Source organism: Rhinatrema bivittatum, chromosome 1 (assembly GCF_901001135.1).
Source record: "Rhinatrema bivittatum chromosome 1, aRhiBiv1.1, whole genome shotgun sequence".
In the NCBI taxonomy this organism is placed as follows: domain Eukaryota; kingdom Metazoa; phylum Chordata; class Amphibia; order Gymnophiona; family Rhinatrematidae; genus Rhinatrema; species Rhinatrema bivittatum.
The window spans coordinates 757,000,067-757,027,466 of NC_042615.1; the positions used below are offsets into that span (position 1 = coordinate 757,000,067).

General features: G+C 43.3%; 1 protein-coding gene across 4 annotated transcripts in view; it reads right to left on the bottom strand.

Moving 5' to 3' along the window:
• RAI14 (retinoic acid induced 14) overlaps window positions 1-27,400 on the bottom strand; it is a 409,994-nt gene that overhangs the window by 109,507 nt on the left and 273,087 nt on the right. For all 4 annotated transcript variants that reach the window (XM_029579046.1, XM_029579067.1, XM_029579038.1 and 1 more), the window contains exons 6-7: window positions 26,076-26,133; window positions 22,214-22,284 (exon numbers count right to left, since the gene is read on the bottom strand). In XM_029579046.1, the coding sequence (XP_029434906.1) occupies window positions 22,214-22,284; window positions 26,076-26,133 (129 nt within the window). The remainder of the gene's footprint in view (window positions 1-22,213; window positions 22,285-26,075; window positions 26,134-27,400) is intronic.

Consider the following 27,400-nt stretch of genomic DNA (forward strand, 5'->3'; position numbering starts at 1 on the left):
ATACAGTAAGTAGACAATATAACATGTTTTATTAAGAAAACCAAATAGAAAAATACCTGATGTCAGATTAAGTTATAGAATATAGGTAACTACAACTGGCATGAGAAAGTAACTATACTACAAATATTTGCTTTGGACCGAAGTTACAACAGCAATGGAAGATCAGCAGCAGCATGCCAGTATCAATATAATGTAGGGCCGGTAACATTAAAACAAGGCCTTATACATGTGCATATGGGTGCATGAGTGTACAGACTCAGGAATTTTAAATTGTGTACTCAATTACACATGTATGATTTAAAATACACCTACCATGCATATGCATGCTCCTAATTTTTTTTTATAATTAAAATTTTAACAACTGGTGAAATAGTAAGTTCACATACATAAGAACATAAGAAATTGCCATGCTGGGTCAGACCAAGGGTCCATCAAGCCCAGCATCCTGTTTCCAACAGAGGCCAAAACCAGGCCACAAGAACCTGGCAATTACCCAAACGCTAAGAGGATCCCATGCTACTGATGCAATTAATAGCAGTGGCTATTCCCTAAGTAAAATTGATTAATAGCCATTAATGGACTTCTCCTCCAAGAACTTATCCAAACCTTTTTTGAACCCAGCTACACTAACTGCACTAACCACCTCCTCTGGCAACAAATTCCAGAGCTTTATTGTGCGTTGAGTGAAACTGGATCATCATAAAGAATTGGAGGACTACAATCCACAAGAGACAACCATAAGCAATAACAATAATCCCAGCAACCCAGTTTACAAAACAATTGTTTGTCCCCCCCCCTCCTCCCCAGTAATACTGCCCAAATATAGCTGTAAAACCTGAACCACCACCCCTCCCCAACCTCCAACCCAGACTATACAATCAGTCATTCAGTCACAATGATTCTTTAGATCTCCACTGTAGGTAAGGGTGCCAGATTTTCTCAAAGTCTGCCAAAAGATCATTTTTCATAGCAGTTAATTTCCCCATATCACAAACTCTATCAAGTGTACATCTGTCAAGGATGGGACATTGTCTACTAGTGGGTAAGCCCAATCTTGCATCTAGCTGCTGTGACAAACCGTTGGACCCAATGTTGAAAGAACTCAATTTCCACATCTGCTGGAATACACAAACAGATTTTGGGATCCTTGGGTTCTTTCAGTGCCTCCCAAAGGTGTAAACAAAATGAAGCAGTGCATTCCACAAATTCCCAATCTCCAGACTCTTCCACAAGTGGATAAATGTGCCCTGGGCTCCACACATCCTTTCCAGCAGCTGTCATTAGCTCCATTAAATATCTTACTCAACCTGACTGGAGTCAAGTACTACCTGCATAATACCTTGTACCCATTTTCTTTGATCAAATAAGAAATCAAACTCTTACTGATGGCTGAAAAACATTGATCTCACTTCTCTGTCTTCAAGGGCACCCCCCGGATCCACCTCCTAGGCAGTTTGATATGCCATTTTCTCCTATTACTCCTTATTTAAGACTGCATAAATCATGGCGATTGGCTTAGTCAGCTATCGGCTTGAGCACAGTAATTCTCCAAATGTAATCTGCTATTTTTAAGCTCCTGACCAATCCTTGTTGAAGTGAAAAAATGGATAAGTTGATTGTAGGCACAGCTGTCAGCTCCAGTCACAAGATAAAGCTGTTGCAATTTGTTAAATGAAAATAAAGTCTGCCTGCCCCAAATCTGCTCCCATTTGAATAGACCCTTCCTCTTCCATTGCTCTATCCCCATACATTCATTCCCCAGAGGAAAATTCCTATCAAAGAGAAAAGAAGTTAGGTGGTAGGCCTGCTTGTCCCCCACCAATTTGGGCCTCCACTTCCCCCAAACCTTTAGAATTAAACTAGAGAAAGGAGAGAGTCCCGTAAGATACATCTTCCCCTTTTGCCAAACTCTAATAATTAGAGGGAGTAGCTCCCCACCCATATGCCAATGTATTAAAGCTCTCAGTGGAGAAGCACCAAAATACCACACTATGTTAGGAACATGGAGCCAGCCCCCCCCGTCAATTTCTCTTGGAATAGAACTAGCTTAGAAACCCTAGGGTGCTGACATTTCCAAATGAACCTAAATAACTTATGCTGCCATAATGTCAGGAAACCATCAAGCACATGCACTGGGAGAGTTTGAAAAAAGTAACAAAAACTAGGTAACATTCATTTTAATGATAGCCAACCTCCCCAACCAAGAGAAGTCTGTCCTATCCCACCTATCCAAATCTTTTGGTATGCTTGATAGTAAAGGAATATAATTAAGCTGGAATAGCTCATCCACATTGGGTCCAATTTTCACCCCTAAGTATTTCACCCACTCCTTCGCTGCCCAAAAGGGAAACTTAGCCTTAATGCACAAAAAATGCTCACCTGGCACAGAGATATTCAGTAGTTCCAATTTATCCTCAATTTTAAAACTGGACACACTCCCAAACAATCTCATATCCTTCAGCAGTACCCCAAAGGTGGTTCTGGATTAACCACTGTAAACAAAATGTCATCTGCGAACATGGACAATTTATAATGATTGGTCCCTATCAACATCCTCTGAACCTGGGAATTATGTCTCACCCTCTCTGAAAATGGTTCCAAGGAAAGGGCAAATAACTGTGGTGATAGTGGGCATCCCTGTCTGGTGCCTCTGTTAACCTCAAAGGATGCCAAATAACCCCCATTAATTTTTAGGCAAGACCTAGGTATGTCATATGGGTGCTGAATCCACCCAATAAAATCAGAACCCAGCAGCATTTTCTCTAACCCTTTAAACAGGAAGGGCCAGTGGACGCTATCAAACGCTTTCTCAGCATCCACTGCCAATAACACTTATGGGATATTATCTTGCTTTGCTCACCAAATCAATTCTAAAACCCTTCTCTCATTATCAGAAGCTAATCTCCCCGGACAAACCCAACTGGTCTTCATGGATAAGGAAAGGAGCCACCAACCCCCAAGCATGTTGCTAATACCTTGGCGAGAATTTTTAAAATCTATATTAATTAGGGAGATCGGTCGATATAACTCACATAACATAGGATCTCTACCTCCTTTAGCTAATATGTTTATCCCAGCCAAGTTAGACTCAGATGAAATCGAACCCTCCCCCTACCCCCAGATCGTAAAAAATTAAACATATCCACCCAGAGGCGGGATCACCACTGGATGAAATGTTTTATAAAACTTAGAAATGAACACATCTAGACTGGGAGATTTCTCTATTTTTAAACTCTGGATGACTTGATACACCTCACTGTGGGTGATTTCCCTATTTAATAATTCCCTAGTCTCATCCGGCAAAGAAGACAATTCTATACTCTGCAGGTAGATGTCAATATCCTGTGCTCTCATATCATCTGAAGCAAAAATCTCCTCATAGAATCTTATAAAACAATTTCAGATATCTCTATATACATATAGGAACGCACCTGTTTGATCCTTAATTTTAGCAATAAAAAGACTGTGCGCAGTCCTCTCCTTTAATTTCCTTGCCAACAGCCTGCCGGCTTTGTTACTAAGCTCGAAATGTCTATTTTAACATTCAGGTACTGTAGGGAAATACCTACAGTACCTGAATGTAAACCGATGTGATATCTCTGATCGAATGTCGGTATGTAAAAATAATAATAATAAATAAAATGTCTAATTGAAACGCTATCCTGGCCAGATCAAGTGCCTGCAGCTCCCTCCCCTTGCTGCCTCCAACTCTGCTAGCCTGTTGGGATCAGGGGATCACTTATGATTTAATGCCAATTTAGTGATACTTTGTAAAATGAGTAACCTTTTGGCGCCCCTAACTTTTTTTAAGATAGGTAGCCCGGGAGATCAGCTTACCCCACATCACCACCTTTATACAGTCCCAAATTGTACCTGGGGATACCTGTTAAAAGTCTAGATATTCCCTGATCTCGCCCATAAGAGTCTGTAAAGGTTTTATAATCTAACAAACTATCATTCAAGTACCAAAAGTGTCCTACTCTTCGTCTGCAGGGCGGGAGCATGATCTGACCAAGTTATGATACCCACCTCAGCCTCAATTATTAAGTCAATCGGGGGTTTGTCAATCAAAAAGAAATCTAGCCAGGAATAAGACCGATGGTCATGAGAGAAATAAGTATAATGTCACTGAGTAGGGTTTCTTAAGCACCAAATATCTACTAGCCCACGCTCAGAGATCAAATTTTTAAGGGCCTGTTGATGACTCTTAGACCCCTATAAGCCAGATCCTGTGTTATCAAGGCATGGGTATCTTGTGAGATTGAAATCCAACCCCTCCCCCCCCTCCCCCAAATTAGAACATGATCCTCAGGCCATTCCTCCAAGAGAGAAGAAATGCGTGTGAAGAAGGAACCCTGATCTATATTCAGACCATATAAATTGAAAAACGTAAACATTTCAGTATCTACCAGATCTTTGATGACAATATATCTGCCTTCCATGTCCTGCAGAATGGACTTAACATCCACCACTAAGTTGCGTGCGAATAATATACCCACTCCACAGTATTTTTTTTTTTACACTCGGGGCAGATGCTAAGTATTGTTGTGGAAATGACCTATCCCATAACAGGCATTCAGTACGTTTGAGTAAATGGGTTTCCTGACAAAAAATGACTTTGGCCTGGAAATCTCATGCCTCTTGGAATAACAATTTCCACTTGACTGGGGTTTTTAATCCCTTAGTATTAACAGACATAATGCAAAGACCTCCCATCACAGATTAAGGGTACTATTATCATCCCACTCCCCTTAAAAAGCATTGTGCAAGATAGTAGTGTACCTCCCCAATTAAACATGCCCACCCATCAAACCAAGAAAGAACCTTAGTGACCTCTCAACCCACGATCCTAATATCCCCCTCCCCCCTCAAAGACAAATCCACGTCCCTCCTCCGTGGAACACCTCCTGGAGTAATGAGGACATCATGCCAACTAGCCACTCTGCCTGATCCCCGACCTTTACAGCCAACATATGGTATGAGATAAAGAAAGGTACCCCTCTACCTCCCCCACAAGAAATAATATCTACTGAGAAATAGCTAATAGCACCACTAAGGCCTTATATAAACCTCATAATAAACAATCAACTCGTTTCAGAATCAACTCGTTTCAGAATCAACTCGTTTCAGAATCAACTCGTTTCAGATCAACCTCGTTTCAGATCACCTTCAAGAATCAACTCGTTTCAGAATCAACTCGTTTCAGAATCCGATGGGTCCTTAGATGGATTTGAGCCACCAGAGTGCCTCCAAAGCCTTCTGCCTCCTTTGCCCACTTGTTGCCACCTCAGAATTTCACTAAGCAGGCGTCCACTTTCCGCAGTTTGTGTGTTGGCATTAGAAGAGGAGATGTCCAGATCTGCTGCTTGTAAAATGTCCACTGCTTCAGCCTCAGTAGATATATGTGAAGACACTCCAGCCATATTGAAGCTCAGGCCAAATGGAAAAAAAGCCAACTATACTTGCTTTAGTGCCATGGAACACAGCCACAGCATCCTGGAATTCCCTACGCTTGTGGATGGTAGAAATCGCCAAATCCTGATAATTTCCACTTTATGGCCCCTCCACATCAGTGGCCTTGAATCTATGGCAACTTCCACTTTTTGAGAGAAGCTCTGATAGCAAGCAACAATGTCTCAAGGCAGTTTATTACATGTAGCTCCCAACGCTCTATGCCCCTCTCCAGCTTTACCGCAGGGGCCTCCACAGCCTCTGATTCCAAGCCCAGTATCAATGCACTGATACTGGCAACCACCTGACAGCAGTCAGCAACTTTTGGACCCTCCAGGATCCCTCTGAATCACAAGTTTGCTCTGCGGGATCGGTTTTCCAGATCTTCAATTCGGCTTGCAAGTTCATTATTGGTTTGCAAAAGTTTGCTTTGAGTGATTTTCCAACCAACCAACTCTAAGGCCTGGTCCTCCAGCCTCACCTCAGATTCCTTGACCCGCCTCCCCAGATCAGCGATATCACTCTTCATGTCTGCCATCAGGTCACCGATTTCCTTTTTAAGACCAGCCTTATCGCTATGCAGAGCTGCAAACCGTGAATGAGAATTTCATTACATCCACTTTCTTTTTGTGCACTGCCATAGCTCACCTGTTTGAGGCAGAAGGATGCAGTTACTCGATGTCGGGGGACTTAGCAAGGTTGGGTCGGGAGCTTTGGGCTTAAGCAGCCATTGCTGATGATAACATCACTTCCTCCTCTCATGTGCTCCTAATTTTAAGCGATTTCTAGAGCAAATGTATTTGGCACATCTTACTTAGGGGTTTGTCTTCCCTCTCCCACACACTCTTCCTTCCTTTTCTCTCCAAGACACACACCTTCCCTTCTTCTCTCTCCCCCAGACACAGACACACACTCACACCCCCTCCCCTCCGACACACACCGTACTCTTCCCTCCCTCCCAGGTACACATACACTCTCCCCTCCCCAACACACATATACATACATTCTCCCTCTCAGACACAAACACATCCTCCCCTCCCAGACATATATACACCCTCCCTCCTAGATGCCCATACACACCCTCCCCTCCCTCTCTCTTGCAGACCTTCCCTCCCTATTTCCCAGACATACACACACATCCCTCCCTCATTCACTCTCTCTCCCAAACACAAAAACATTCTGCTATTGATCTGCTGCTCATGCACTCACTCAGTAAGTGCTCCCTAACCCAGCACGGTCATATCATTTATTTAAAGCACTGATGTCTTGCTTGCTGTCAGCCCTTCCGCAGTTTGCAGAGTCCACTCCATGTCCCATTCCCACCCCCACCCTTTCTTGGCACCCCAACTCTCCAAGAGACTCAATGGTTTCAGAGTCAGCTGCCTGAGTTTGATCTAGCCACTGCACACAGAAGCTCTCAAAGCCATGAGTAAATTGAATTACAATATATCCTCCCATACCAAAACAGCATTTATTGCCAGCACTCAAACAACCATATCTATGAAAAAGCAATACTGCAAACTATACCAGCCCTAACACATCAATACACCTCCTATTGGAAGAACAGAACAAGCCAAACTGCTCTAAATCCCTACATAGCAACTACATACTGGCAGAATACCTCACCCTTGGTCACATAGGCAGAGCAGACAGACTCCGACCAAATATTGAATAAAAGCCATAAGTATAAATAGAAATATGCAAACAGAAGCTGAACTGGAAACCGTAACAAGCCAGACTATTATGCAGTGCAACAATGGAAAAACAGAAATGTTATGATTCTTCATAAAATACCAAGCAAAATAAAAAAATATAAATCATTCATAACAGTAAAACCATACTAATAAATAGAATATTTCAAATAGCTGACTAGAAAATTCAATAATTAAAAACTAATTTTTAAAAAATTTCCCAAACAGCAATAAAATCTTTCAAAACAGCAAACATATCAAACACCCCCCAATAATTAAAACTAGTAAGTATTTAAAAATCATTCACTCTACCTACCCTGAGACTTATGGATTAGTGGCAAAGGGGGAGGGTGGTTGTGCACAAACATTCTCTCTCTCTCACTCAGGTGCACACCTACACTCACTTGTCAGACCCACACACTCACATGTCAGACCCACACACTCACATGTTTCACTACCCACCCTACCCCTCTACCCACCCACCCCTGGGGCTTGTTTTCTAATAAAGACTGCCTAACTTGCCATTGGCAGCGACATAAATTAGTACATTGGTAACAGTCAAGGACATACAAATCATAAATTACCAGGATGAGGACTATCCAATGTAACTGCTGTGGAGCCTTTATTTTGAGGGAAAGCATCTGGAAACTTAGAGCTTGCCCAATTTGTGCACAACTCTCTTCCCTGAAAAAGGAGTTGACTGATATTAAAAATCAATTAGCTTCAATTAAAAATAATACACCCACATTGCATTACTCAGAATATAATTCCCCAATATCACAGAAAAACCAGGAGTCAAGAAAAGGAAATTCATTAGGCTCAGGAAGGACCCACAGTCACCCATTCTTGACAGAAGAGCAAGTCAACAGGTATACCCCCCCCACTCAAACAGGTCATAAGAAACTCTTAAAATCCAGGAATACAGTGGGCCTCTGGGTAGAATTAGACCTGTGATGAGGAGACACACCATGTACCAAATGCCAAAAAGAACAAGCCTTCTCTATATTAAAAACTGAAGAAGTTCATGAGAAAAACATTGAAGTGTTACCAGAAAAGAGGGAAAAAAACAAATGCATGCAGTATTCAGGATCCATAACCAAAAGAAAAATCTAATTGAGAGGAATAACTCTGTCAACAGTGGCACAACTACAAAAGAAAGAGTGAAGTGAATAACAAATCTCAACTAATATCTTATAAGGAGTCCAGGAAACGCAATAACCTTAAGAGAGTACCTGGAAGGTAATGACCACAAATGCTCATAGTTTGGGAAATAAAATCCCAGATCTGCAGGCCCTAATGGCTGAGGCAGAATTAGACATTGTTGCTATAACAGAAACATGGTTCACAGAATCTCATGAATGGGATACAACAATACCAGGCTACAACTGTTAAGGAAGGACAGAAAGGATAGAAAAGGGGGAGGTGTGGCTCTTTATGTCAGACAAAACATCCAAGCAACTGAGCTACAAGGAAGTTGGGGTAAGGAAGAAAGCTCTATGGCTCGACCTAAAAAAAGATGACGGAGCATCCATTTATATTGGAGTGGTTACAGGCCTCCAACCAAAAGGAAGAGCTGGACAGAGAGCTGGTTGAAGTCATCCATAAGATAGGTAAGAAGGGAGAAGTGGTGATCGTAGGTGACTTTAATATGCCAGATGTAGACTGGAAAATCCCATCTGCAGAAACTAAAAATAGTTAGAGCGATAGTGGATGCCATGCAAGTATCTTTGTTCAAACAAATGGTGTTGGAACCCACGAGAGAAGGAGCTATACTCGACTTAGTGCTCACTAATGCAGATAATGTCTCAGATGTCCAGGTGGGAGCCCACCTCAGCAGCAGTGACCATCAAACGGTATGGTTTAATATCAATAATAAAGAATAGGGAAAAGAACCACAAAGACCCGAGTTTTACAGTTCAAAAACACAGACTTTGAGGAATGGGTAAGTACCTGGAGGAAGAACTAAAAGGATGGGAGAACGAGAGAGATGTGGATCAGCAGTGGACCAATCTAAAGGAGCAATCACCAGGCAAACTGCTCTATATGTTAGAAATGTAAAGAAAAGCAAAAGGAAACTGAAACCTATCTGGTTCTCAAAGGAGGTGGCTGACAAAATTAAGCTAAAAGAACAGCATTCAAGATATATAAAAGATCCCAAAAGGGAGGAGCACAAAGAAGCATATTTGAATCAGCTGAGGGAGACAAAGAAATTAATCAAGTGGCAAAAAGTCAAGCGGAAGAGAGGATTGCCAAGGAGATAAAAAATGGTGACAAAACATTTTTCAGATACATCAGCGAAAGAGAAAGGTCCAAAGTGTATAGCAAAATTGAAGGTGGTAATGATCAATGTGTGGAGAGTGACGAAGAAATGGCAGAAATATTAAACGAATACTAGCCTCTGTGTTCACTAAAGAAGACCCTGGAGAAGGACCATCTCTACACAACAAGAAACTGGAGGGAAGTGGAATAGATGAAAATCCTTTCCACAGTAGAAATGTGTGGGAAGAGCTAAAGAACCTGAAAGTGGACAAAGCCATGGGGCCTGATGGTATTCATCCAAGGATATTGAGGGAGCTCAGAGATGTTCTGGCGGCTCCACTGTGTGACCTGTTCAATAGATCCCTAGAAACGGGGGTGGTGCCGAGTGATTGGAGAAGAGCGGTGGTGGTCCCACTTCACAAGAGTGGCAACAGGGAGGAGGCTGGAAACTACAGACCGGTTAGCCTCACTTCGGTGGTGGGAAAAGTAATGGAGTCACTGCTGAAAGAGAGAATAGTGAACAATCTACAGTCCGGAGAATCGATGGACCAGAGGCAACATGGATTCACCAGGGGAAGATCCTGTCAGACAAATCTGATTGACTTTTTTGACTGGGTAACCAAGGAATTGGATCAAGGAAGAGCACTCGATATCATATACTGGATTTCAGCAAAGCTTTTGATACGGTTCCGCACAGGAGACTGGTGAATAAAACGAGAAGCTTGGGAGTGAGTGCCGATGTGGTGACCTGGATTGCAAATTGGTTGACGGACAGAAGACAATGTGTGATGGTAAATGGAACCTTCTCTGAGGAGAGAGCGGTTATAAGTGGTGTACCGCAAGGATCAGTGTTGGGACCGGTCCTGTTCAATATCTTTGTGAGCGACATTGCGGACGGGATTGAAGGTAAGGTTTGTCTTTTTGCGGATGACACTAAGATCTGCAACAGAGTGGACACGCCGGAAGGAGTGGAGAGAATGAGACGGGATCTAAGGAAACTGGAAAGAGTGGTCGAAGACATGGCAGCTGAGATTCAATGCAAAGAAATGCAAAGTCATGCATATGGGGAGTGGAAATCCGAATGAAATGTATTCGATGGGGGGGGGAAGGCTGATGTGCACGGAGCAGGAGAGGGACCTTGGGGTGATAGTATCTAATGATATGAAGTCTGTGAAACAATGCGACAAGGCGATAGCAAAAGCCAGAAGAATGCTGGGATGCATAGAGAGAGGAATATCGAGTAAGAAAAGGGAAGTGATTATTCCCCTGTACAGGTCCTTGGTGAGGCCTCACCTGGAGTACTGTGTTCAGTTCTGGAGACCGTATCTTCAAAAAGACAAAGACAAGATGGAAGCGGTACAGAGAAGGGCGACCAGGAAGGTGGAGGATCTTCATCGGATGACGTACGAGGAGAGATTTGAAGAATCTAATATGTACACCCTGGAGGAGAGGAGGAGCAGAGGTGATATGATACAGACTTTCAGATACTTGAAAGGTTTTAATGATCCAAAGACAACGACAAACCTTTTCCGTAGGAAGAAAATCAGCAGAACCAGGGGTCACGATTTGAAGCTCCAGGGAGGAAGATTCAGAACCAATGTCAGGAAGTATTTCTTCACGGAGAGGGTGGTGGATGCCTGGAATGCCCTTCCGGAGGAAGTGGTGAAGACCAGAACTGTGAGGGACTTCAAAGGGGCGTGGGATAAACACTGTGGATCCATAAAGTCAAGAGACCGCCAATATAGAGTGGGTGGCTCACCAGAAAGATGGCTACTGCCCGGAGACAATACCCTTATTAAATAAACATACTGATGCTTACTGTGACTCCAACATCGCTCTAAGCTTCAACGGCAAGAGGAAATGTGGAAAAAAGGATTTGCTATCACAAAGAGGGGAGTAGCTGGCTTGTTACGGCGGTTACTACCCCAAACCAAATAAGCCTAATACTTCATTTTCCAAGCATATACAGCATAGTTCTCTGCTTCAACGGCAGGGGAGAAGAAAAGAGGGTTCGCACTCACAAAGCGGGGAGTAGCTGGCTTATTACGGCGGTTACACTACCCCAAACCAAATGTGCCTGATACTTCGCTTTCGATGCATATCCAGCATGGCTCTCTGCTTCATGGCATGGGAGAGGCTGATACATCAAGAATTTCCAGCATAGCTCTCTGCTTCAACAGCAGGGGAATAAGAAAAGCTGAGGCTTCACGCATATCACAGAATATCCAGAATAGCTTCTCCCCTTCAACTGCAGGGGAGAAGAAAAAAAAAAACAAAAAAAAAAAGGATTCGCACTCACAAAGCAGGGAGTAGCTGGCTTGTTACGGCGGTTACTACCCTAAACCAAAAGGGCCTGATACTTCACTTTCAATGCATAACCAGCATGGCTCTCCGCTTCAACGGCAGGAGAGAAGAAAAACAACCAATAGGGGCTGTATGACATAGTCTGGGTAAAGGGAATAAACATGGGTGTAGCTTGCTTATTGCAGCAGTTACTACCCCTACTACCCCTAACTAATCAAGCTAGGTATTTCACTTGGATGCAGATCCATCACTGCTCTCTACATTAATGGTGGGGGTGGAAGGGAAATAGAACCAAGAGTTAAGAGAAAATGATAAGTATGAGAGAAAAAAATGTGTGAAGCTTGCTGGGCAGACTGGATGGGCCGTTTGGTCTTCTTCTGCCGTCATTTCTATGTTTCTATATACTCTCGCTCACAGACACACATGCTTACTCAACTCTAACACATGTTCACTGACACATACTTGCTCACACCCATGCCCTCATGTCCACAGACACGCTTGCACAGACACATGTTCACAAATAAGCTCACTGATATACACTTAGGAACACTCATTGACAGACTCACGCTCACACACACATGCTCATAGATAAATACGCTTACTGACATGCTCTCTGCCGTTCACTGGCACACATGCATGAGTTCACATACATGCATTCACACGCTCACTGATATGCTCACAGATAAATATACCTGCTCACTGACACTCACACACTTGCTCACAGATATATATGTGTGCTCACACACTGTCTCTCACAGACTCACTGACATAAATAAAAATAAAAATGTAAGTGGTTAAATTGGTGGTTGACCGGATCCAAGTAGGACCCCAGGAGAATGAGTGGGCTTCCAGTTAATGCTTCTGGAGGTCTTCCAGGCTGCAAGGCCCCCATACTGTTTTTTTCTATTTTGTCACAGCCTGAGGATGAGCAGGTTATCAGCAGAGGACAGCAATAGGGGCTTTTCAGGCAGCGGCAGGAGGTGTGTGCTAGATGCATCCCGCCTAGAAAGGTGCAGCGGATGAAAGGAAAGACAGCCTGCCTGTTTCCTGCCGCCACAGCTGAAAGTGTAAGTGTGTGTGTCTGTGTGTGTGTGTGGGGGGGGGGTGTCTAAGGGAGCAAGCCCAAGGAGCTTATGCCACCACAGAGAGAATGAAACTAAGATCAAGCGGGGGAGGTTATTGCAGGAGCCTGGGGTTGGTCACAGTGGTTCTGCAGGCATGGAGGCTGCTGTGATCCACATCAGCCACCTGACCAGCCTCTGAAACATGGGTCCAGTCCAGACCTGTGGCGTGCTTTGATGTGGTGGTGGAGGGAGGTGGGGAGAGCAGCATGAGCACGGGCAGCTCAGGCAGGCAGGAATCTTCCGCCTTCTCAGCAGCCAGCTTCTGAGAAGGGGGAAGATTGTTGTTTGCAGGAGGCAAACAACAAATCTGGGTATACGTCAGCAGTGTAGGAAAATTTTACTCGGGAGTCGCAGATGGAGCTTGAAAGAGCCGCATGCGGCTCAAGAGATGCCAGTTGGCCCCCACTGCCTTAGCTTTTAAAGAAACTAAAATACTAACAGTGTTCAGAGATGCCTATTGTTGAACAAAACCGTGAAGTCAGAAAGATTCAACCTTGCATCCTTAAACAGAGCAATATGAATGTAGACAAGAAGGTGCAAGCAACTATTCATGGACTATAAGCAAGATTTTAAACTATCCTTGGAATGGACAGTTTCATTATTGTAACCAGTTACTTTTTTCATAACAAGAGACTGCCTATAGAAAGGTTTGCAAGAACACTTTATATTGGTTTAATAAAGTTACTAGATAAATGACTTCATAAAGTTTGTGAAAAAAGCAGGCACTAATTAACAGAATATGATGCACATGAATAATTGTGGGTTAGTGCACTTGATTAGCGAAATCTTTTGAGAACTGCTTTCTTACTAAAATCAATTACTCACTGTCAGACAATGACTACATACAGAAGCATATTACATACAATGGTAAAGAAAAAAAAAATCCAAACATTCACATTTTGCTGCTCTGGCACTGTTAATCATTTATTGAGTTCACATCCCACAGGAATTTAGTCCAAGGGATCAAATATCCTGTATATCTGCTCTTGCTGCCAAATGCTAAACCTAAACCTTCTTAATACCAGTGGAAAATCTCCTAAATGACAATCTGTTTTCACAAATCACTTTTAACCCTACATTCTGCAGGTACAGTATATCAGCAAGGATTAACTACTTGATTCCAAGATTTCAGATCTTGTTCCTAGTGGTTATGCAAGTTAAATGTGCAAACAGCACTAAATCTATGGAATAGACAGAAGGGGCATCTGCTTCGGGCCAGAAGGTTGTTCATCTCCTCTAGAAAAAGATGGAATGGCCAGATGCTGCTCCTTAATCTGGGCAACTGTTTCTCTGACCTCATCTTCAAAGAGATTTTCTCCAGTGTAGGGAACTTCAGCCAGCCATGAACATCCTCCTGCAGATTGCTAGCCATATCAAAGGATGCTTACATGCTTACACTCTTCAATGTTCAAGAGGGCCTGATATTTATTAATTTTTTTTAATTTTTTGCACTTTTAGCACTTCAAAGTGGATTACATTCACATATTGTAGGTATTTCCCCCAGAGGGCTTACAATCTACGTAGATTGTAAGCCCTCCATTACCCTCCATTGCCTCAGGTACGTTTGTACCTGAGGCAATGGAGGGTAATGGAGGGCAAGTCACTTTACCCTCCATTGCCTCAGGTACGTTTGTACCTGAGGCAATGGAGGGTAAAGTGACTTGCCCAAGGTCACAAGGAGCAACAGTGGGATTTGAACCCTGGTCTCCTGGTTCATAGCCCACTGCTCTAACCACTAGGCTACTCCTCCACTCCATCCAGAGATTCTATTAAGGGTTTCAACTTCTCCATCCTGTCATGTAAGTATAGAATCATGTAACGTTGATGAGTTACAATGCGTGTATTCAGCATTAAACTTTGGAAGACTTTCCTTACAAAATTATCCAACAGTCTAGTGTCTTTGCCTGTGGGAGTGTTAAGAGAAAATCTGAGTCGTCTTAGCCTGCTTCAAGGGTGATTCTACAATAATGAATTGAACCACTCCACCCAAGATCTTGTTGCACCCTACACTTGAGGTCTAACTTTCAAGCCACTGCAAGGAAAGAAGCTGGATTATCTCACATTCTCATTTGCAGGTCAAACAAAATTTTATGAACTAGGATGGCTACCAGTTTGGATGGGGTCTCCAGGATTCGAAGAAAACAAAAAACTACTGTACATGGGTCTGCATCCCTCCAGATGGTACTTTGGGTGGGGTAGCCCTGCACAAGGAGCCCTTGCTTGATTCTACACCTAATAAAGCCTCACTCTGAGAACAGTTCAGTGGCCTTTTGACCTAACAAGTTCTGCCATTTTGGGGGCCCAGTTTCACTGGGTCCTGGGGACATTTGACTATAATCATAGTGTTGGGTTTGTGGCATATTGTGGTTTCTTGGTCGAAATGGCGATGACTCCTCCCACGGGGAGGGGCCCCGTGGGGGAACCACAATGATAGGCTAGACTCTGGTAAGCAGACACTGAGGAAAGAAAGCTTTATTGTACTGCTTATGTAAGTTGAATCTTGCTTCAAGGAAGGGATAGTACTGTAGGCCAGCGATATCACAGTAAGCTCAGACAGTCTCTACAGATTTATTTTATTTATTTTAATTTTTTTCTATACCGGCAATCGTGATAACATCACATCAAGCCGGTTTACAATAAACAATGGGGTAATAACCGGAACCAAGAACAAATATGTAATATACATATTATAAATGCAGTTACAATAAACAAGGAAACATGCAACTGGGAGTAAGAAGAAGAAAAGATAGTAACTTTAACATGGTGTATAAACCTGTAGAAGGTAAAGTTTAAAAAAAAAAAAAAAAAAAAAAAAAAAAAAAAAAATTAATTGTATAATTTACAATGAGTTGTTCAGTTCAAAAATGCAGTTTTTAATAATAAAGAAGAAATCATAAGTAATGAAGATACTGGGTGTTTATAAAGTTTAGAAGAAGATTATCAGGATGGTTATAAAAGAAAATTGTTGCTTGGAATTTGAAAATCAGAGAGAATTATTTTTTTTTAGTCTGAGTCTGGGAAGGCTTGTTTGAAAAGCCATGTTTTGAGTCTTTTTCTGAATGTCAATAAGCAGGGTTCTTGTCTAAGTTCCGTTGGTATGGAGTTCCAAAGAGTGGGTCCTGCTGTGGAGAAAGCCCTATCTCTATAAGTTATGTGGAAGGAAGTTTTGGAGGGCGGTACCTGCAGAGACTCTTTGTAGTACTCTCTTATGGGTCTGGAGGAAGTATGCTTTATGAAAGGGATTTGTAGGTTGAGAGGAGCGATTTGTTGGATGGATTTATAGATTATGGTGATTGACTTATAAAGAATTCTGAAATGGATTGGCAGCCAGTGTAAATCTTTAAGGATCGGGGTGATGTGCTCTCTTCTCCTTGTATTTGTTAGAATTCTAGCTGCCGTATTTTGAACCATTTGTAGCGGTTTGGTATGTGCTGATGGGGTACCTAATAATAAAGAATTGCAATAGTCTAGCTTGGAGAAGATTATTGCTTGTAGGATAGTCCTGTAGTCATGAAAGTGGAACAGTGGTCTTATTCTTTTTAGAACATTCAGTTTATGGAAGCAGTCTTTAGTGGTTTGATTTATGAAAGCTTTTAGGTTAAGCCTATTATCGATTATTGCGCCCAAATCTCTTACTTTTATTGTTTGTAGATTAGTTGGAAAGATTGAGGGGGTGTGGCTTATTTCAGATGATATGAGAAGAAGTTCTGTTTTTGAGGAATTTAGGATTAAATTCATACTGGAAAGGAGGGAGTTGATTTCTTGCAGACAATATTCCCAAAGATCGAGGGTTTTTTTTATGGATTCTTTGATTGGTATCACAATCTGGACATCATCTGCATAAAGGTAGTGTTTAAGGTTCAAATTATTTAATAGATGGCAGAGAGGGAGGAGGTAGATGTTAAAGAGGGTGGGAGAGAGGGATGAACCTTGGGGAACTCCTTGAGATGAAGGGTAGCATTTAGATTCTTTACTGTGTATTTTTACCTTGAAGCCTCTATTTTTCAAGAATGAGTGGAACCAGGACAGTGCAGAGCCTGTTATGCCGATGTTCAATAGTTGGTTAAGGAGCATGGAGTGGTTAACAGTATCAAAGGCGGCTGAGAGGTCCAAGAGAATCAAAAGGTAGGACTGGCCTTTATCTAGGCCTAGGATGAGGTAGTCTGTTAAGGAAATTAGTAGAGATTCTGTGCTTAACGATTTCCTGAAGCCATATTGTGAAGGGTGGAGAATTTTGTGGTCTTCCAGGTAGTCTGATAATTGAGAATTAACCAATTTTTCCATGACTTTAGCAATGAATGGGAGGTTTGAGATAGGGCGAAAGTTGGAGGGGTTGTCTGGATCTAACTTTGGGTTTTTTAAGAGCGGTTTGATTGATGCCATTTTGAGGTCGTCAGGGTAGAGTCCTTTAGATAAAGAGCAGTTTATTATGTCTGCCAGAGCTTTGGATATGGTGTCCGGAATAAGGAGGAGTAATTTGGAAGGGATTTGGTCTAATGGGTGTGTCGATGGTTTCATCTTTTTCAGTATTCTAAGGATCTCAGAAATTGTAATTGGTTCAAATGAATTGAGTGAGATGTGTTTGTTATGGTGTATATATGTGCTGTGTGAGGAAGAAGTATTGGGCGAATTTTTAGAAAGGAGGTTAGCTATTTTGTTGTTGAAGAAGAGAGCGAGCTCCTCTGCTTTTTCTTGTGCTTTGTTAAATGGAATGTCAGGAGTTTGGATTTGAGTTAAATTAGAGACGTAGGTAAAAAGGGCTTTAGCATCAAAGATCATATGATGGATCTTATGAGCATAGAAGTCTCTTTTGATTTTTTGCAAGGAATTTTTGTAGTTGTGGAGAGCAAGTTTGTAGGTAGAAAGGGTGGACGCTGAAGGAGATTTGCGCCATTTGCTTTCTTTCCGTCTGAGGGAAAGTTTTAGATTTTGTAGTTCTTCATTAAACCAAGGTTGTTTTTTTGGAATGTTGTGTTTTAGTTTTTTTGTTATTAGAGGACAGAGTTTATTAGCTGCAGTTTCTGTAATATTATTCCATGAGTGAAGTGCTGAATTTGGAGAGGAAAGGTCCATGTGGGGTAGTTCTAAGACTAGGTGGTTGTGGAGGTCCTCGGATGCACAAATTTTCCTGTAGGAGAATTGTTGAGGAGGGGCGGGGTGCTGTTTTTTTTTGTGCCAGTGTGATGGTGGTTGAGATTAGCGAGTGGTCCGACCAGGGTATTGGTTTGCAGATCGGTTGAGTTGAATTAGCAATACCAGAATTGGTGAAGATAAGGTCCAATATATGACCTGCTTTATGGGTGGGTTTCTTGATAATCTGATTGAAACCTAAAGCAGACAAGGCGGTAATGAAAGTTTTCCCATTTGTAGATAGAGATGGATTGTTGACATGTAAATTGAAGTCACCAAGTATAATTGCTGGAGAATCTAAATTAATGTGGGAGACTATTAGTTCCAGAAGAGGAGAGGCATCTAAGTCAAGAAGGCCTGGGGGAGCATATACAAGAAGGATTTGGAGATGGTTTGATTTGAAAAGGCCTGTTTCCAGTTTGGTAGAAGAGTTAACAGAGTATTGGGTGAAATTCAAATCTTTTTTGGTAGCAAGAAGAATTCCTCCACCTTTTCTTTTCTGTCGGGGAATGGAGAAGAAGTCATATGAATGAGTAGGTAATTGGTTAATTAGAGCAGTGTCTGTTGATTTGAGCCAAGTTTCTGTTATGGCGCAAACGTCTGGATTTTCTTCTAGGAGAAGATCATTGAGAATGGGGGTTTTCTTAGTGATGGATTGTGCGTTGAATAGAAATAATGAGAATAATGTTAGTCCAAGCAATTGTGTAAAAGGGGAAGCCATGATGGGGATGAGGGCTTTATAGGTGTGAGGATGAGAAGTCCCAAGATAATTACTAATTGCATTGTGTCTTCTGTGATGAAGAATCGGAATTGGGAGACCGCGGAGCATGATGGTTAGAGTATGTCAGAGGTCTAATTGTTATTGTAGACGAGTAATGTTAGAGATCTGCTATGTGAATGGTGTAGAGAGGTAGGAATATTCACGGTGGTTGATTGTGATTGAGGCTTGAGTGAGAGGTGGAGTATGATTGAGGGTAGCTTGTAGACTTAGAGAGTAGATGAGTGAATTAAAGAACTGGTAGTTGAAGATGAGATGTGGATGTTCAGGATCAAACTTCACGTGCTTGTTGAAAGCTGAGTGCTTGGAGGTTGCTGTTTGATGCTGGTTGAAAGCTGAGTGCGGTAGTACACTTTTCTGGACGTTCTGCAGTGTAGGAGCAGGAACTAGGGTTGTAAATGGGCCTTTGATAGATTTCAACAGCTCCGAGTTGGAGGGAGCGATTGGACTCTCAATGATGTGGGGTGGGGAGATTGACCAGCTTGAGAACCTGAAGGGCTGAGCCGTATCAGGTTCCTATATAGGGGCTGTCCTGCGGGGCTACACTAAGGGGCACACAAAGGGGCAGGCCCCTTTGTTGTGCTCCTTCGGTGCGCGACGCAGGCGCGCGGCGCCTGGGTAGCAGTGAGTTTAAATGTCCCTCTCAGCGTCTGATAGGCCGAGATCAGAAAGTGGGCGGGACTTCGGGCTGACGTCGGCAGCGTGATCGGTGGCCGGATTCGCCGGGGGCAAGGGAGAATCGAATGGCCTTACCCCGACGGGTCTGGGCGCCGATCGCGCAGGCCTCTCTCCTCTCGATCACGGCAGCAGCGGCAGCAGCAGCAGCGGAGGTCCGTAGATGTTAGCAACGGCGCCTGGGGAGCAGTGAGTTTAAATGTCCCTCTCAGCGTCTGATAGGCCGAGATCAGAAAGTGGGCGGGACTTCGGGCTGACGTCGGCAGCGTGATCGGTGGCCGGATTCGCCTGGGGCAAGGGAGAATCGAATGGCCTTACCCCGACGGGTCTGGGCGCCGATCGCGCAGGCCTCTCTCCTCTCGATCACGGCAGCAGCGGCAGCAGCAGCAGCGGAGGTCCGTAGATGTTAGCAACGGCGCCTGGGGAGCAGTGAGTTTAAATGTCCCTCTCAGCGTCTGATAGGCCGAGATCAGAAAGTGGGCGGGACTTCGGGCTGACGTCGGCAGCGTGATCGGTGGCCGGATTCGCCTGGGGCAAGGGAGAATCGAATGGCCTTACCCCGACGGGTCTGGGCGCCGATCGCGCAGGCCTCTCTCCTCTCGATCACGGCAGCAGCGGCAGCAGCAGCAGCGGAGGTCCGTAGATGTTAGCAACGGCGCCTGGGGAGCAGTGAGTTTAAATGTCCCTCTCAGCGTCTGATAGGCCGAGATCAGAAAGTGGGCGGGACTTCGGGCTGACGTCGGCAGCGTGATCGGTGGCCGGATTCGCCGGGGGCAAGGGAGAATCGAATGGCCTTACCCCGACGGGTCTGGGCGCCGATCGCGCAGGCCTCTCTCCTCTCGATCACGGCAGCAGCGGCAGCAGCAGCAGCGGAGGTCCGTAGATGTTAGCAACGGCGCCTGGGGAGCAGTGAGTTTAAATGTCCCTCTCAGCGTCTGATAGGCCGAGATCAGAAAGTGGGCGGGACTTCGGGCTGACGTCGGCAGCGTGATCGGTGGCCGGATTCGCCGGGGGCAAGGGAGAATCGAATGGCCTTACCCCGACGGGTCTGGGCGCCGATCGCGCAGGCCTCTCTCCTCTCGATCACGGCAGCAGCGGCAGCAGCAGCAGCGGAGGTCCGTAGATGTTAGCAACGGCGCCTGGGGAGCAGTGAGTTTAAATGTCCCTCTCAGCGTCTGATAGGCCGAGATCAGAAAGTGGGCGGGACTTCGGGCTGACGTCGGCAGCGTGATCGGTGGCCGGATTCGCCGGGGGCAAGGGAGAATCGAATGGCCTTACCCCGACGGGTCTGGGCGCCGATCGCGCAGGCCTCTCTCCTCTCGATCACGGCAGCAGCGGCAGCAGCAGCAGCGGAGGTCCGTAGATGTTAGCAACGGCGCCTGGGGAGCAGTGAGTTTAAATGTCCCTCTCAGCGTCTGATAGGCCGAGATCAGAAAGTGGGCGGGACTTCGGGCTGACGTCGGCAGCGTGATCGGTGGCCGATCGCGCAGGCCTCTCTCCTCTCGATCACGGCAGCAGCGGCAGCAGCAGCAGCGGAGGTCCGTAGATGTTGGTCTCACCCGGATGTAGCAAGGTTGGGTAGTGTTCCGCTGCGCAGGATAAGCCGAACCTGAAGGGTAGAATAAGGAGAGCTGGAGCGTAGCGATACTCACATAGTGGCAGTGCTGGTAACTTCCTTGGTAGAAGAATGAAGAGAGGGACCAGAGGTCCGAAGTGCAGGATACTCTGAGCAGGATAGGCCCTCGAGGAGCGAGTACCTAGGAGCGCCGAAGGATCCTGGAAGAAAGTAGATAGGACCCCCGAGGAGCGGGTGTCCTAGGTTAGGTAGTTGAACCCCAAAGGGCAGATAGAAGTAAGAGGCCCAAAGGAGCAGGTACCCAGAGCTTCCGTTGGAGCAAGTTACCCCAGAGGGTAGAGAGGAATCCAAGCAAGCAGCTTAGAAGCTGTCAGAGTAGCAAAAACGAAGTCCTTGCTAACTCGTTGGGCTATAGCGGAACAGAGGTTTAAATACCCGGAGGTACTGACGTCATGCGGTGGGGACGCCCCCGAGGTTCCCTGCATGACGTATTCAAAAGCGTAGGTGGCGTGTGCGTGCCTAGGAGGCCTCAGGAAGAAGCATGGCGGACAGGGACGTCCATGCTGTGTCGGAGACGCCGAGGGTTTCGGCAATCAGCACCGGATGCAGCCATCCTTCCCAGGGGGGGAGAAAAGAGTAGAAGAGAGGTGAGGCAGAGCGGCTGCAACACATAGTTCGAAAATCATGGTCTGGGCCTAGGCACCTATAGCAAACAGCATGGCCATCGGCGATAGCCATGAATCGACCACACATACTCCTTGAACACACTGGGTGTGGGCTTTTATCCAGGTGTTCTGATTTTTCTTCTCTTCTCATGTTTTTGGGTTTTTTTTTAGTTCGCTCTAAAAAATGTTGAGGGACTTCTGAGGCAATGAGACAGAGAAAGAGAGCCTGAAAGCAAAAAAGGGAAAAAGTTTAATGAGAGAAAGGGTAAATGTCCGAGTGGTTGTGCGACCAAAAGGAAGCTGAGGGGACTGAGAGGCTCATGAGCGTATGCACACAGGAACTTTTGTGCAGGTTCAGTAGGAAAAACTCTACTGAACTAGAGAGATGGGTCCATTTGGTGCTGTCTAATGTCACCCCACATGTCAGATGATGTTGTCAGCCCTGCTCATCAACAGAGAAATGGTTGAGAAGCTTTCCAGGTCGACAAATGCAGTAGTACTAAAACAATGTCAGATTAATAAGCTACAATTAGTTTACTTTGCTGAATAGTGGTACATACCAAATCTTTGACATTGACAGGACATTTGTGCTCACACAAAAGTTGAACTACTTGAAGGCATCCACTTGCAGCTGAAAAAGGACCAAAACAAACCTCTTTAACTTTCATAAAATCATAATGTACAATAAGCAAAAGAAAATCCTTAACCATCCCGCTCCACTGCTATTACAAATTGAAACAGTTTGAGTTCTGTTATTCCTAAAGTCATTTGCAGGTATGTCAATATTTTCAAGTGTATGGATAATGGTCTCCTTTCCCTCTGTGATCTCTGTCAATCTTTCCCTCTCCAGATACAATGCTAAGGTGGATCAGAGACCCTGAAAGCTGGAGGATCATTTCCTCCAGTTCACATCCCTGGCACCACTCATTAGCTAGAGGATCGTAGGTAGCAGCGTGTGGAGCTGTTTGAGAGCAGTCTTGCCGATTGAAGATGAGAAGAGTTCCTAATATATGAATAAGACCCCCTGATGCAGATATCAAAACGTGGATCCATGTCGGGGCAATAATGACAACATTTAGATGTGTGTAGTTTGTTTTATGCTCTCTTGGTCGAGACTGTGGCTTATTAAGACTACTCTGGGGGTGACCTCTGATATAGAAAAATTAAATGAAAAAGAAATTGTGAGTTCCCGAGGTCCGGGTATAGTTTTTAAGAGGAATTAGTATAATAAAATAAAATTGGAATGAGTAAAAGCAGTGTGTGATCTATATTTATTTATTTTGTTCTCTTGTATGTTCTCTTGTATATATAGTGGACTCCTTATTTACATTGTACACTTGTATATAATTATCCTCCTCTATCTCTTATTTCTTACAATCCCAGTTCATTAGCCCTTGTTAATTGTAACTGCTTCTCTTCTCCACGTTTATTTATGTTTTTTGTTATATTTTTGCACCCCTGTTTTCTGTAAACAGACATGATGGGAACGAGTTCTTGAATGCCGGTATAAAAAAACCTTAAATAAATAAATAAATAAATATACCCTGTGTACTTGGAGGTCCCACAAATAATAAATAAGACTAAGACTGGTGCATACAATCAAAGGATTTAAATAATACTGGGTGACTTGTGGGTGTTTGAATTGTGATTTTCTAGATAAGCCCCCAGATTGCTTTAAGGATTGGGTGTGGAGTTGGTGATTTTTGACCACTCATTAGCTGACACATTGTACCATACAGAAGCAGCCATCTCCCCTTCTGTTCTCCCTGGGCTCATCCATACAACCTCAGGTCTAACTGGCCAAGGTGGACATGGATTCTGAGCCACAATACCAGCTGCATTGACTCTTTCAGCTATAAATATATTAGATATGTACAGCAGTGAACCATAATGTAAAATATTTTGAATTGACACTGATGTGAAACAAAGCAGGTCATTAGGCAAGGTAGCTTGAGTTTTACATAAAATATGGCAGAATAGAAAATTTTAATTTGACTGCCTAACTAGTCTATTTTCTTCCAGAATCTGCATGATTACAGTATGAAAAAAATGGCAGTTCTACATTTACATATATTTATAAGAAATAATACAATGGAATCAATGAGATGTCATTTGCTTTCTAATAATTTATATGTAACTACTTTAGATTAAAATTCCAAAATGTTTTGCAGGCTAGCAGGAGCAGCCTATTAATTTCAACCTATACAGCCAAAAATGTTAGACAAGATTATATTTAAATTATTACTAATTTCAGCATGCTTTCTTTTTTATAAATGTATTTAAAACAATTTATACATAAGCATGATTTTCATTTCTTCTTTCATTTTTCTTACCTTAGTCTTTTTTGTTCTATTGTGGTTTCCCTGCAAAGGTTTATCATGGCGCTCTGCCAGTACCAATTACAGAAACTGGACCCTAGTGCACATTTTCTGTCCCTGCTTGTCCACATGTAACTCCACTGAGCTGTTCCCTTATTTGGGCACTAACTTATGACACGGTGAAAATTGAGTGTTCAGAGTTACTTCCTCGTAATACAAAATTTGGAAAGATCAGCTGTGAAAATGTTTGGCAATGTGAATAAACGTAAAAAATCAGCACTAGCCAAGGCAAACAGAGTGCTGCCATGTACACTGAGTTTTATCTTATGTTTTTTTTTGTTTTTTTCCCTTTTGCTTTTAAGTGGTCTCTGCTGCTTTTCCAATCAGACTGCATGTTGGGTAGCTTGAAGTTTGGAGAGGGGGCGCCTGCTTCCAGACCAGGGCTGGTGCAATACTTTTTGCTGCCTTTTGCAAACAATTACTGTGCTGCCCTCCCCCCACCCTGATTCATTTAGTGCCTGTCCCGGGCCCATCAAATAAAGCCCAGCTCCCTCCTGCAATTTATATTTTTTTAAAAACTGACATGCCTGTATCCACCCCAGAACCTATGGCTAGGGAAGAGTATTAGGTACACTAGCCAAACCTTACAGCCTTGTACACGCCACACCACCCACCTACACAAACACTCCCACACCCTTTCCAGACACACACAATTAAATTATGCATTTATAACAAATTTTACATGATAAAGAATATTCAAAGGAACAGTCTTCTGAGGCAAAAATATCACTTACAACATGCATATTATATTTACATGTACTCCTGTGATGTAAACCAGAAAACTCTGCAAAAAAGACACTCGGGAACTCCTATGGAATTATACTTTTTGTAATGCATGTTGGGTGTGAGCTTGGTTCTCAGAAAGCCATGAACAAACAGAATTACCATTACAATATAGTAAACCTTCCATACAAAAACAATCCTAACGGCCTTATATGTGAAAAGGCAACAGGCATTACAAAAAGTCTAATTCCACAGGAGTTCCAAGTGTTTTTTTTTTTTTTTTGCAGAGTTTTCTGGTTTGCATCACAGGAGTGCATGTAAATATAATATGCATGTTGTGTTATTTTTGCCTCAGAAGACTGTACTTTTGAATGTTCTTTGCAATGTCAAATTTGTTATAAATGCATTAATTTGTGTGTGTCTGGAAAGGGTGTGGGAGTGTGTATGAGTGTGTGAGTAGGGGGGTGGCATGTGTACAAGGCTGTTAGGTTTGCCTAGGGTACCCCATTACCTTCCCTAGCCATGGGTTCTGGGGTGGGTGCAGGTGTGTCCGTTTTGAAAATTATAGATTGCCGGAGGGAGCTGGGCTTTATTTGATGGGCCCAGGATAGGCACTGAATGAATCGGGGGGGGGGGGGGGGCACGCAGCACAGTAATTGTTCACACAGGGAAGCAAAAAAGATAGCACTGGCCCCGCTCCTGGCATCAGTAGTTTGCTGGCAGGGGCCACCATGGTATAGTGGCAGCCATCTTTGCTTCGTCCCTGGACCTAAGCACGCTAATTTCACTGGTCACCCAGGCCTGATCAGCTGACTAATGGGGAATCTGAAACTAGAGCCCCAACTGCTGCAATGTATGGCACTATGGCCTGGGCCTCAGAACTGTTTTAGTGAATTGATTCTTTTCAGTGTTTTGAAAGGAAAATAGAAGTCTAAAAACAAACATCATATTTACTATATGAAAAATAATTGGATCAGCAAATAGTCATTTTGGATGCTAAGCACTAAACCCGTTACTCTGAATAAGGGCAAGATCACATCATTGTGACAAATATACATAATCTAGCACTTTTCAACTTTGATCCTATTGAAAATTACTTCATCTTAATCAGATCAAGGCCATTTTCAATAGGGTAGATACAAGATTCATATGCACCTTCCTCATGCCTCCCCCTCCCCACCCAAGTCTGGATGCAATCGGTTGTATTTTACAAATGTTGTCATGCTCCCAGACACAGAGTGAATCGCTGCTATACTGCTTTCAGCCCTGGTTGAAAAGCGTTAAAACTGGGCAAACCAGAAATATGCTGGGATAAAATTACCTGCATAATGTAAAGCTGTTTTTCCAGAGTTGTCTGTAGCCTCTGCTGGGCACTTAAACTACAAAGTGTTAAAAAAAAAAATATTAAACTATGAATTATACTACATACTCTAAACAGATTTTTACTAGACATTTGAAAAATTACTAGAATAAGTAACATTCGTTTTATGAGTCTGAAAGTTTTCTGCGATCATTTCCAACATTATTGAATGCAGTAGAATACGGTAATACAACAGGAACAACCTATTATAAAACAACAGCTAGCATGGTTAAATGAAGAGGTGAGAGACACAATTAAAGGTCAGTGATCATCTTTCAGAAAATGGAAAGCAAATCCAAATAAGGAAAATAGGAAAGAGCATAAGCACTGACAAGTTAGATGCAAAACAGTAGCAAGACAGGTAAAGAGAGAACTTGGAAAAAAAAGAAAATAAGCTTTCCATAGAGACAAAAACCGATGATAAAAAATATTTCAAGTACATTTGAAGCAAGAAGCCTGTGAGGGAGTGAGCTGGACCACTAAATGATCAAGGGACAAAAGGGTGCTTCAAGGATGATGATGTCATAGCAGAAAACCTAAATGAATTATTTGTCTTTACTGAGGAAAATGTTCTTTGATGGATGTGTACGCCATCGTAACTGTTGTCCAAGCTTCAGTAATCTCCCACCTGGACTATGTAATTCCCTCTATGCTAGAATCCCTAACACTAACTGCTGCCTGCAACTCATACAAAGTGCTTCTACCCACACAATAACAAAGCAAACAAATTTGACCACACAACCACAGTCCTAAAAAACAAACAAAAAACTAAATTAGTTCTTAACACTCTACCACAGTAAATTCAAACTCTTAGTCCTAGCCTATAAAACACTCGAAGGCCTAACCCCAAACTACCTCAGGAACTCTCTCACCTTCAACAATCAAGGGCCAATGTAATAAGACCCGAGCTGAAATTGGCGCTATTTTTCTGTGCATATATTTTTTTTTTTAGCACGCACAGCAAAAGCAGGCACCTCCACGGGATGTAATGAGATATGGGCAAAAAAACCCCACAGAATATCTAATTCACACGACAATACCCGCATAAAAGCCTCAATGCAGAAAGCCACAGAAAAAACAAGCACTAAAACAGGCACTAATGGAAATATGTTGCAAACTCATTTCTAACTATTTCACGTTACTATTTGAAAATAAATTGTTTCAGCTTCTATCATTTGGCCCTTTTTCTCCATTGTTGGCGTTAGTGTGGTTGTGTGTCCATGAGCCTTTTCTTTGCTGGGTGCTCGGGGCTGCTTGGCATGGATCAGCCCTGCTGGGAGACAGCA